The following is a 12,426-nucleotide window of genomic DNA, read 5'->3' as shown; positions in this document are numbered from 1 at the left end:
TCGCTTGAACCCAGGAGGCAGAGGCTGCAGTGAGCTGAGATCATGCCACTGTACTCCAGCCTGGGCGACAGACCAAGACTCTGTCTCAAAAAAAAAAAAAAAAAAAAGAAACTTTCTCTTTAAACCAGAAAGACTCAGGAACTTAGAGCCACATCCCAGAGTCACCTGCTGCTGGGGCCCTGGACTCTTGCCATTCCTTAGTTCTTTTCAAGGATTCTGGCATCCATGATGCCCTCTCGGGGGCCCAAGTTGAGGGGCAAAGTGTGAGAGCACTGATGTTGGGCTGCAGTGGTTGGATCTTCATGTTAATATTTTAATTTTGAAATAGTGCAAATGTATAGAAAGCAATGATGGATACAACTCAGCTTTTTCCATACACTGGATAAACATGCTGGACATAACGCAGCTCTGAGTCAGGCTCAGTATTGAGCAGCAGGACTCCCAGATGTGTACAGCCAGGTGTCTGCCCTCCCAAGTCTTGCAGCCCAGTGCTTGGGTTATGAAACCTTTTGCTGAAAAGCAGTGCAGCTTTGTGGCTGGCAGGCCCAGTCCCAGCTCCTCTACCACTTGGGTACGTCAGTCTCTTCAGCCTCACCTTGGTCACCTCTCAGGTAGGGATAGTGCCTCAGATGATTGAGAAGGCGCATGTAAATGTGCATACGTAAGTGGAAGTTAGGGCCTTTTCCCCCTCAAAAAAAATATATTTGCCCTAGAGTCAAATGCATACACAATGTTCGGCTTTTTTTCCTAAGGTTCTTGCTATGTTGCCCAAGCTGGCCTTGAACTCCTGGGCTCCAGAGATTCTTCTGCCTCAGCCTCCAGGTAGCTGGGACTACAGGTGCACACCACCGCGCTCACCTGGCTGATTTACTTATTTTCAAACCTTTTTGTTAAAACATTCAGAAGCTTGCACATATCACAAGATGGATTTTTGTAAACTACACATCTGTGTAACCAGCCACAAAATCAGCGTGAAGACATTTACCTGCAGCCAAGCCTGCCTCTGTTCCCCTCCCAGGAGCTCTTCCCAGCTCTCTGGGGTAGCTGCTGTCCTGACTGGTAGCAGTTTAGATGAGTTCTGTCTGTGCTTGATGGAAATGGCATCATAAAGCATCTACTTTTACCTACAGTGTTTTGCACACGTGTTAACAAATCTCTGTGGCCTGTACTCTGATGGAAGACACCAATGATAATTAGGTCATGAAGCAGTTGGAGTACAAAGAGAGGTACAAACCCTTAATGTGCCCCCCAACCCCCACCTTGCTAGGTCCACCCTTCTCCGTGACCTCTGACGTCAGTATAAGACACAGAAAGGCCCAGGTTTATAGCAGGTCAACTTGGAAGACACCCTCAGAGGCTGAAGAACTTGCCCCGGAATTGAAGAGACCAAGACTCCAATAGGTCTAATGTCTCTTTGAGAGTGGCCTTCTCGGCTCAAGGGGGTGACTCACGCCTGTAATCCCAGCCCTTTGGGAGGCCAAGGCAGGCAGATCACTTGAAGTCAGGAGTTGGAGACCAGCCTTGCCAACATGGTGAAAACCTGTCTCTACTAATAAAATACAAAAATTAGCTGGACGTGGTGGCATGTGCTTGTAATCCCAGCTACTCGGGAGGCAGAGGCAGAAGAATCGCTTGAACCTGGGAGGCAGAGGTTGCAATGAGCCAAGATCACACGACTGCACTCCAGCCTGGGCGACAGTGAGACTCTGTCTCAAAAAAAAGAGTGGCCTTCTCGCCCACCTCCTCCTACCTTAGCCTGGTCCTTTTGCAGCCCCCCTCCCACCAACATAGCCCTCTAAACCCCTCCAGCCCCTACACAGCTCCGGTCTGACAGCACTGCCGAGGATGCCCACTAACTTTCTGGCGTTCACCATAGGAGGGCTTTCATTTCCTTTTCCCCTTTTTGTGTCTAGAACGAATCACATACCAAGGCAGGACAGGAGCAGACCTCAGCAGAGCTGGGGGCCCCTTACCTGCCCCATGGTAGGGCAGTCAAGCAGGTGCACCTCCCTCAGCCTTTACCTCCACCAGAAGAAAGAGACATACTAAACAGTTTGCACACAAATTTATTTGGGAGAAACATCCAGGGACTAAGGACAAGAGAGGAAACCTGGTGGGCGGTGGGGCTGGGGGTGCAGAGTGGGAGTAAGGGTGCTGAAGGGTGCCAACCAAGAGGAAGAGCCAAGGCTGGGGTCCACTGACTGGAGGGAGCCAAGGAGGGCTGGTATGAGGGACTAGAAGTCCTGGCCAAGCCCAGAAAGAAGTCAGGAAGGTGGCTGGAAACTGGTAGAATTTTACACCAAAGGTTGTTGCAGTCACACTAAGAAATATAGTGCCCTCTGTGTTGAGGGTCATTGCAGAAATCCAGGAAGCAGCATTGAGAGAATATCCAGAAGCCAGACACCGGAGAAGTTTGGGTATTTGAACAATCACTCATCTGCTCCTTACTTCGGCAGTCACTCACCATGACGTCAGAATTGCTGCCTGGGGAGGGACCACAGGCACCAGTGATACGGAAGTCCCCAGGAGGAGCCCCAAATCCTCTCACCCCCTCACTCATAAGTCAAAAAAAGAAAAAGAAAAAGAAAAGATTCCTGTGGTTAGGCATGGGTGGACATGCCCAGTGTTCACCAGCCATGGAACTCCACTGAAGTTCCCATGGAAGGCTGGAGGAAAAGAAATGGTTGGAGGGGGAGTTGGGAGTTACTGAGCCAAGTGGGGAGAACTAGCACCATAGGACCATGTGAGAAAAAGCTGGGAAATGTCTTGGAGATTGGGTGGCAGGAAGGAGGTGTTCTGTCATTTATTTTTCAGATCAAAAGTAAGAATAAGATGATGTCTGCTGCTGTTATATGTAACGGGGAAATATCTTTGTGCCTGCATCCCAAGAAGTCATGTACAGGGATGTTTGCTGCTGCCCTGCTTGAGAGAAATGACCGAAATGCCCATTAATAGTGGGATGGGGAAATCAGCTGTGATATGCCCATGCTATGGAGTAGTACACCGCAGGTCAATAAAACAAAGAAGCTGTTCACAAACTGATATTGGAACATTCAATTCCCCTAACTGTTAAGTGCAGAATAATGTTTACAGTGGGATGCTACTATCTTGCTGGGGGGGAGAAAAAGAGGTGAAAAAATAGTAAACAGCATACTTGTGCAGGGTGGAATGTGCATAAAAGATTGCAGGAGGGATCATCCACAAAGTAAAAAAAAGTGGTTACGTGTGCAGGGGAGCCAGGTGGGTTGGGGTAGCAGCGGGAGACTTTGGTTTGACAGTACTTTATACTCTGATATTTGGCGCACGTCTGTGCATCGGCTATGTTAAAAGGGTAATGAGAGGATTTGAATACAGGCTGCTGCATGCAGTGGTTGTTGACAGCACCATCTCTGGAGCCATCACAAATTCTGGCTCAGCATCTGTGAGACTCAGGCAAGGTTATGACCTTTCTGCACCTCAGTTTCCTCATCTGTAAAATGCGGATAGTAGTAATACCTGCCTCAGCGGATTGCAAGTGTTTAGAATAGTGCCTAGCACATATTATGGTTACGTTTTTGCTAACTTATGGAAGGTGGGGGGGTCGGTGGAAGAGCAGGCATCAGGAAGGAGTCAGTTTTCAGCGAGGGAGATGTCCAATGGCCAACGGGATATGAGGAGAGTAGTTTGACATAATATTCAGATTCAGAAGGAAGTGGTATGTGGCTGCTGGTTGAAGCCAGCAAAGCAGATAAAATCCTCTGAGTATATGAAGTGGGAACACAGCTAAGGACCAAACCTTGGTGAACATGAACCACTAAGGGTCAGAGAGAAAACACTCCATGAAGGAGACTGAAGAAGCAGTGGAGGATGCAGGAGAAGAGCAACGCCAGCAGTAACGGCACACAGATGCGGAAGCACGCAGCTTGAGGACAGGCAAGGGCACGTGGAGATCTGGAGGGTCCCCATCAAAGCTGCACACCTTGAAAGGGTGGAAGCTATTCGGCTACAGATTGAGGAGAGAAAGTAGTGGAAGTGGAGACAGAGTGTGGCTCTGAAGAAAAGGAAAGAGAGGCTGGGCGCGGTGGCTCATGCCTGTAATTCCAGCACTTTGGGAAGCCGAGGTCAGTGGATCACCTGAGGTCAGGAGTTCGAGACCAGCCTGGCCAACATGGTGAATCCCTATCTCTACTAAAAATACAAAAAATTAGCTGTGCGTGGTGGCGTGCACCTTTAATCCCAGCTGCTTGGGAGACTGAGGCACAAGAATTGCTTGAACTGGGGAGGTGGACATTGTAGTGAGCCAAGATTGCGACACTGCACTCCAGCCTGGGTGACAGAGCAGCAAAAATAATAATAATAATAATAATAATAATAAAAAGACAGGATTACAGCAGTGTCTTATGGGATTATGGGAAGAAGACTTGGGGTGCAGTTTAGGAGGCTGAGAGAGTTTCAGTTTGGGAGAGTGCTGGGCCCACGACAGGAGAAGGTCACTTACCGTTCTTTATGTGGAGAGTGATGCAGCTGCTGCCAGCCGGGGTGAGGCAGGTGTCAGATCCCAGAAGGCACCCTAACTCCTTGGTCTCCAAGAGGCATCGGTAGCAGCGCAGGTATTTGGGGACTGGAAGTGGTTGAGGGCGTTCCCAATTGACAGGAACAAACTTACCTAGAACCCAGAGAAGTGCTGACCCCACTCACACCCCATTCTCCCTGACACCCCACCACTGTCTGATTGCAGGCCACTCAACCCCACTGCTCCCTCCCTTCCTATCTCAGAAAACCATCAAAGCCCCAATTCTCTGCTTCCTTCCCCAACTGCATACACATACATCCCCCTTTTCCTCTGGTCCTAAGGCCAGGCCACACGTTAACAAGTCCCCGGACCCAGCAGAGCATTTGGTGTGAGGCAGAGGAAAGTGCTAAACGAACACTTTGAATCCTGTGTCTCTGTGGCTGGTGCTTTGCAGCCAAGTGGGGAGCCCAGCAGGCTGGACTCAGTCTTGTTCTATCCTGTGGATTCTAGTTCTGTCATCCAGCACACTCCCTAAACCTCCCTATTCCATGTTGCCCTCAGATCTGGAGAAGATTCCTTCAGTATCTCTATTCAGGTCACTGCTGTGAAGTGAGACAGCCCTGGGGTGGTCACTAGAAATCTTCAGAGGCCGGGTGTGGTGGCTCATGCCTGTAACCCCAGCACTTTGGGAGGCTGAGGTGGGCAGATACCTGAGGTCAGGAGTTCAAGACCAGCCTGGCCAACATGGCAAAACCCTGTCTCTACTAAAAATACAAAAATTAGCTGGGCATGGTGGCTCGTGCCTGTAATCTCAGTTACTCGGGAGGCTGAGGCATGAGAATCGCTTGAACCCGGGAGGCGGAGGTTGCAGTGAGCCGAGATCTCACCACTGTACTCCAGCCTGGGAGACAGAGCAAGACTCCATCTCAATAAATAAATAAATAAATAAATCTTCAGATTGCGTATCAGTCCATGAGCAGGCATTCCCCACCAAACCCATCCATTCCATCTCTCCTCCTGCATGGGTTTACCTGAGCATCCTGGACAAATGTACCCAGACGCTTGGTGTCTGTGGGTTTCTCCATCCAGCAGGCCAGGAGACCCTTCTGAACCCTTGGAACCACTTACCAAACACCAAGCTCATCATGACCAGCACCATTAAGAGGACGGTGTACAGGGCTTGGAGGCTGCTGTGGAAGCACATGGGACCCGGATTCTGGCTCCCTGCAGGGCCTGCCATAAAACGCATGACTGCCTGCTGGCCTCCAGTTTGGGCTTATATTGGTGGAAGAGAGGTTGGCCAAGAGGAAGGAGAGAGGCAACACCAACTCAGGGTGGAAATCAGTGCCAGACCAGCCAGAGGGGCAGAATGTTCTCACCCACAGCCACTCTGGGGCATAACATCCTGCTTGAGGGCAGGGGTCCAGCAATAGGGGAATGAGAAAGGGAACTTTATTTCCTATTAATTGGACAGATGTTTATTGAATCACTGCATCAGGTCTTGGGGATACAACCGTGCACAAAGTCTCCACCCTCACAGGGCACAGTCTAGTAGGGGAGACAAGTCAATCGTCAATGATGCAATGATGTGGGGAGGGCAGAGTGCTGCCAGGAGCACCTCGACAGTTAAACCACTGACCTGAGGGATTTCGGCAGAGGAGTAACCTGATCCGATTTCTGTTTGTAAAAGATTGCCATGGCTGCACATTGCATTTGGGTCAAGAGTGGAGGCCGCCGGGAAGTAGCACGCTATTCCCAAGTCCGGTCACAAGATGGCGGACTGGTCCAGCAGAAGATGGGCAGGGACGAGGAGGCGGGGCTACTGAACCTGAGATACATTTAGAAGACTGGACAGATTTGCTGTTGGACTGAACGAGGGATGAGGGAACTGGGGTAGGCTTGCACAAAGAAGTGGTACCATTTTCCAAGATAGGAAACGTGGTCCGTCTCAAAAAAAAAGAAAAAAAGCAAACAAAAAAACACACCAGAAAATAGGGGGTGCCCAGTCCCACTTCTCATACCCTGGGGACACCTGCCAGACATCCCAAAACGAGGACACCTGGATCCCAAGCGATACGTACTCAGCTCAGTGTCCCCTTGGGGTTCCGGGAACCCAGCGCCTTCCCCCACCTCATCCTTTTTCCTGCCCCGCCTAAGTTCAGCTGCGGCTCAGTGGGCCTGATCTCCGGCGCCCACAGAATCTGGCGCTGCGCGTTCGCTCTCCGCGCCTGACAGCACCTCAGAGCTCCGGTAGGACGCGGGGGTGGCCCCCTGCTCAAGTTCTGTTCCCAGGGGAAGAAACCTGGTAAGTGCGAACCGCAGGTCGGGACCCAAACGTCTGGCCCCAGCGGACATCCAGAGCCTGAGGCGGCTCCCCAGAAAGGCGGCGCCGTAGCGCCACCCCACCTCCCAGGCGAATTCTGGAGACCGCGGCACGAGGCGTCTCGCCCGTTTTCTCCGCTGGGGACCCGCTGGGCTTCCCAACCTCGCCTATTCGGTCCCCACCCCGCCAGCTCAGTCTTGACTCAGAAACTCCGTGTTTTTACTTTTAGGATCGTTTGGCTGTGGGTTAGGGGTGGAGAGCGTCCTCAGCGTCCGGGAACGACACCACCTGCTCCAATTTCCCGTCTGGAGGTTCTGGTCGGTCGAGGCTCCGAACTCGGGTTCCCTGCTACCTCCCAGACTATCCAAGAACTATCCAGTCTCAGGATGATAACAGGGAAGATGGGAAGAAACAGACGGGAGAGGCCCTCCCAAAAAGACTGAGGGAAGAAAGAAATATGAGAGGCAACAGGGACGCCACTGAGCACTCCCCAAGAGCCTTCGAATGAATAAATTTAAAAACTATATTACAGCCGGACTGCGGTGGCTCACGCCTATAATCCCAGCACTTTAGGAGGCCGAGGTGGGTGGATCACCTGAGGTCAGGATTTCGCGACCAGCCTGGCTAACATGGTGAAACCCCGTTTCTACTACAAATACAAAAAATTAGCCGGGCGTGGTGGCGCGCACCGGCAGGAGAATCGCTTGAACACTGGAGGCGGAGGTTGCAGTGAGCCGAGATCACGTCATTGCACTCCAACTTGGGCAACAAGAATGAAACTCCGTCTCAAAAAAACAAAAATAACAACAACAACAAACTGTATTAGGCTGGGCGCAGTGGCTTACACTGGGCCCAGTGGCTCACGACTGTAACCCCATTACCTTGGGAGGCCAAGGAGGGAGGATCTCTTGAGCCCAAAAGTTGGAGACCAGTCTGGGCAACATAGCGAGAACCCATCCCTACAAGAAAAAGTAGAAAACAATTAGCAGGGCGTGGCGGCGTGTGCCTTTAGTCCCAGCTACTCGGGAGGCTGAGGTGGGAGGATCGCTTGAACCCAGGAGGTCGAGGCTGCAGTTGATCGCGCCACTGCTGTCTCAAATAACAACAATGATAATACTTTAAAAATAAAATAAATTGGCCTGGCCCGGTGGCTCATGCCTGTAATCCCAGCACTTTGGGAGGCCGAGGTGGGGGGATCATTCGAGGTCAGGAGTTTGCAACCAGCCTGAGCAACACGGTGAAACCCCGTCTCTACCAAAAATACAAAAACATTAGCCAGGTGTGGTGGCACCCTCCTGTAATCCCAGCTACTCGGGAGGCTGAGGCAGGAGAATCGCTTGAACCTGGGAGGCGGAGGTTGCAGTGAGCCGAGATGACATCACTGCACTCTAGCCTGGGCGACAGAGTGAGACTCCGTCCTAAATAAATAAAATAAAATAAAATAAAATAAAATAAAATAAATTGTATTAGAGAAAAGCCAGAGTAGTGGAGAACCGGGGAGGAACGCCGGGCACCTACATAAATGTCTTGAATGAATGAGTGCACAGAGCGATAGACAAAAAGAATCAGAGGGCCGGGCGCGGTGGCTCACGCCTGCAATCCTAGCACTTTAGGAGGCCAAGGCGGGCGGATCACAAGGTCAAGAGATCCTGCCGGGCGCAGTGGCTCAGGCCTGTAATCCCAGCACTTTCGGAGGCTGAGGCGGGTGGATCGCCTGAGGTCAGGAGTTCAAGACCGGCCTGGCCCAACATGGTGAAACCCCGTCTCTACTAGAAAGACAAAAAATTAGCCGGGCATGGTGGCATGCGTCTGTAATCCCAGCTACTCAGGAGGCTGAGGCAGGAGAATTGCTTGAACCCGGGAGGTGGAGGTTGCAGTGAGCTGAGATTGTACCATTGCACTCCAGCCTGGGCAACAAGAGAGAAACTCCATCTCAAAAAAAAAAAAAAAAAAAAAAAAGAGAGAGAGATCGAGACCATCCTAGAAAATATGGTGAAACCCCGTCTCTACTAAACATATAAAAATTAGCCGGGAGTGGTGACGCGCGCCTGTAGTCCCAGCTACTCAGGAGGCTGAGGCAGGAGAATCGCTTGAACCCGGGAGGAGGAGGTTGCAGTGAGCCGAGATCGCGCCATTGCACTCCAGCCTGGTTAGGGGAATGGAGCGAGGCAAATGAGGGGCGGGGCTGCAGATGACCCGGCCGGGAGAGGGCCTTGGTCTGTTCCCGGAGCGGATCGAGACTGCGTCCTAGAGAGGAACCAGGGAGAGGGTCTTTAACCTAAATATAAAGACGGAGCAAGACTCCGCCTCAAAAAAAAAAAAAACAAAATAAATAATAAAAAGAATCAGAGAGCCAAGGCTCCTCTTGAAGCGAAGAGGGCAAAGGGCAAAGGAGAAGCACAAGGGAACCTCATGGCGCCCTCTGAAGCTCCCTCTCGAATATAATCGCAACGAAAAGGTCAACGACTAGAGGCTTTGCGAGGCTGAGGCTGGGCTTCCGGAGGGGATCACCCTGAGAGGTCCGGGAGGACTTCCTGTGGAATCAAGCGACCGTGGGCCTTGAGGGAACAAGGGGGCAAGACACTCCCTCACTATTCGCGGAGTATTTCCTTGAATTAGTACTTCGAGGAGGGGTGAGACCGGGACAGGGTGGGGCCTTCTTAGGAGGGGGCGCGGCCTCTGAGGAATTAATCCCGTTTTGGTTGCGTTTTGCTCCTCCCCTATCGACGGGGCAGGGCCAGCCCAATGCGTGCTAGGAGTCCGGAGAGTTCGTTTCCATGGTGACGGGTTCCGCTAAGGTTTTCCTGGGGTGAAGAGGCAGGGCGTTGAAATAGTCGCCATGGCAACAGCAGCAGAGGACAGTATCCTTGCTGAGTGCTCCTACCTAGAGTTAAGGTAAGCAACCGAGTGACGAAACAAAGAAGGCGGGGCCTGACGACAGAACGCCAAGGTTAGGGGAATGGAGCGAGGCAAATGAGGGGCGGGGCTGTAGATGACCCGGCCAGGAGACGGCCTTGGTCTGCTCCGGGAGCGGCTCGAGACTGCGTTCTAGAGAGGAACCAGAGAGAGGGTCTTTAACCTAAATATAAATGAATGACTGGATTCCTGAGGAATCCGGTATGGCTTGATTGGATGGATGGATGGATGGATGGATGGATGGATGGATGGATGGACGGACGGACGGACGGACGGATGGGTGGACGGAAATCTGGCTATCGCTGACGCCTGAGCTCCCCACCCTCTCGGGCCCTCCACCTCCGGAGCCCTCACTCGCTTGTGACAGTCGTGAGAGAAACACATGCCTCTCCTAGGAGCAAACCCTCAACCCAAGCAGGCAGCTCAGAGCCAGTCCAGCACCTCATACTGGAGGCATTCAGGGTGGAGCTTAGGTCAATGAGACGGCATAGGATGAGGCTTTTTGGCCCAGCCGGGAGCCACTTCTTCACAGGTTGCCCGTCCAGGGTGTAACTTTCCTTTCTCCCAGCGCCATTTTCTCTCCTAGTTTGCCCAGCTCCTCAGGGTGCCTGGACTTTCAGGCCTCACCCTGTGTCCAGTATAGAAGGGTCCAGCGCCCCAGCAACTGTGGGCGTCTGCATCTCTGCTGATCATCCCCTGGAACTGCCGGAACTTTGCTGTATAGGGTGAGGAGCGGACAGGGGCCTGGTCCCACCTCTGGGTGGGGATTGGTTCTGAAAACAAACACAGCTGCTCTGAACCTTATTGCATAACGAGTAATCTGAAGTAGGCTGAGGCCCCTGGGTGGGGGGTTCAGAATTTACATGTTGAGCCTCCCTTTCCCTACCCAATTTCTGGTATCTAAGGGCCCCTCAGGGCATCCACTGTTCTCTACAATTACACGCAGGAAGATGGGGGAAAGTGGCAGTAGGGGCAGTTCAGCAGAGTCCCTAATGGACATGTCCAGAGAGGGGTGTCCTTTGTCCCCAGGGTAAGGGAGGTGAGACTGGGCACCCTTTTGGGTTTTTTTTTTTTTTTTTGAGACAGAGTCTCACTCTGTCACCTAAGCTGGAGTCCAGTGGCACTATCACAGGTCACTTCAGCCTCAACCTACTGTGATCTTCAACCAAGCGATCCTCTTACCTCAGCCTCCAGAGTATCTGGGACCACGGGTGCATGCCACCATGCCTGGCTAATTTTTTAATTTTTTGTAGCGATGGAGTCTCCCATGTTGCCCTGTCTAGTCTTGAACTTTTAGGCTCAGGTGATCCTCCTGCCCCAGCCTCCCAAAGTGCCGGGATTACAGATGTGAGCCACCATGCCCAGCTCCTGTTTGCATTTAAGGAGCTTCCCTTAGCTGAACAAAAATTTGGTTTCCAGGGGATTAACTGTTTTGTTGGATCTGGGAGGGCGGGATTCAGAACTGTGCAGCTGGCTCCAGAACTTCATGTTCCACACTTCCCATTATTTGCCCCCTGGAATGGGACAGAGGAGAGGGCACCAGTATCAACTGTCCACCTGTTTGCTAATGGTGGAGCATTATGGAGCTGTGGTCACCTCCCTCTTCTAACTCCAAATTTCAGGCATCACATCACCTGATTAAGTCTCAGATCTCTACTTCCAGTGGAGACTCAGTATACTTTCCCTTAAGGAGTTGCAGTGCTAATGGGGGCACACACAGCCTCTGCCCTGGGGGTTACAGATGAGCTTCATGCACTGGGTTTGGAGAAGACACAGAAATTTAGCCAGAGACTCTATCTAGGACATCAGAACATTGTTGCCCATGTTAAGCATCTTGCTCAAAACAATGGACTTGGCTGAGGCAGGTGGATTGCCTGAGCTCAGGAGTTTGAGACCAGCCTGGGCAACATGGTGAAACCTCTACTAAAATACGAAAAATTAGCTGTGCGTGGTGGCGCACACCTGTAATCCCAGATGCTTAGGAGGCTGAGACAGGAGAATCGCTTGAACTTGGGAGACAGAGGTTGCAATGAGCCGAGATCGTGCCACTGCACTCCAGCCTGGGCGACAGAGAATCCATCTCAAAAAACAAACAAAAAACCACCCCCAACAAAACAAAACAAAACCACAATGGACTCAGGGTTATAAGCCTTGGGGTCTTTCATCTGGAAAAGAGAAGTTTCCAAATGAAAAAGTGGCCATCGGCCAGGCGCAGTGGCTCACGCCTGTAATCCCAGCACTTCGGGAGGCCGAGGCGGGCGGATCACCTGAGGTCAGGAGTTTGAGACCAGCCTGGCCAACATGGTGAAACCTCGTCTTTACTAAATATACAAAAATTAGACAGGCATGGTGGCGCATGCCTGTAATCCCAGCTACTACTAGTGGGGCTGAGGCAGGAAGATCGCTTGAACCTGGGAGACGGAGGTTGCAGTGAGCTGAGATTGTGCCACTGCACTCCAGCCTGGCCAACAGAGTGAGACTCCGTCTCAAAAAAAAAAAAAAAAAAAAAACAGGCAACAAACCAGTGGAAGAGGGACTCATTCATTGTGTTCCACAAGGTCCAAAGATTAGAGATAGATGAAAGTTATGGGGAGCCAATGTCCTCAGGTACAGCCTAAGCTGCTTTTTCTAACAGAGCTGTCCAAAAGGCAAAATATGGCTCTGAGAAGACACGAGTCCTTGGCACCTGGCCCTC

At 51.6% G+C, this 12,426-nt stretch overlaps 1 protein-coding gene across 1 annotated transcript; it reads right to left on the bottom strand.

The window, feature by feature from the left end:
* Positions 1–2,052: 2,052 nt before the first annotated feature.
* On the bottom strand, positions 2,053–6,089 carry LOC105497625 (lymphocyte antigen 6 family member G5C). Its single transcript, XM_011768868.2, has 3 exons — positions 5,621–6,089; positions 4,478–4,645; positions 2,053–2,484 (listed from the first exon to the last, which is right to left on the bottom strand). The coding sequence occupies exons 1-3, from the start codon at positions 5,739–5,741 to the stop codon at positions 2,321–2,323; spliced, it is 453 nt and encodes a 150-aa protein (XP_011767170.2). The 5' UTR covers positions 5,742–6,089; the 3' UTR covers positions 2,053–2,320.
* Between the last annotated feature and the right edge of the window lie 6,337 nt (positions 6,090–12,426).

Source organism: Macaca nemestrina, chromosome 5 (assembly GCF_043159975.1).
Source record: "Macaca nemestrina isolate mMacNem1 chromosome 5, mMacNem.hap1, whole genome shotgun sequence".
Taxonomy (NCBI): domain Eukaryota; kingdom Metazoa; phylum Chordata; class Mammalia; order Primates; family Cercopithecidae; genus Macaca; species Macaca nemestrina.
The sequence above is the reverse complement of the archived record's forward strand: the minus strand, read 5'-3'. Positions and strand labels throughout refer to the sequence as shown.

What these genes read in the sequence shown, in the direction of transcription:
- LOC105497625 (XM_011768868.2), bottom strand. Translation starts at nt 5,741, where the DNA reads ATGCGTTTTATGGCAGGCCCTGCAGGGAGCCAGAATCCGGGTCCCATG. An exon ending in CATGATGAGCTTGGTGTTTG is followed by an intron (nt 4,646 to 5,620) that starts GTAAGTGGTTCC and finishes TCTGGGTTCTAG; the next exon opens with GTAAGTTTGTTCCTGTCAAT. An exon ending in CACTCTCCACATAAAGAACG is followed by an intron (nt 2,485 to 4,477) that starts GTAAGTGACCTT and finishes GTCCCTCCCCAG; the next exon opens with GCAGCAATTCTGACGTCATG.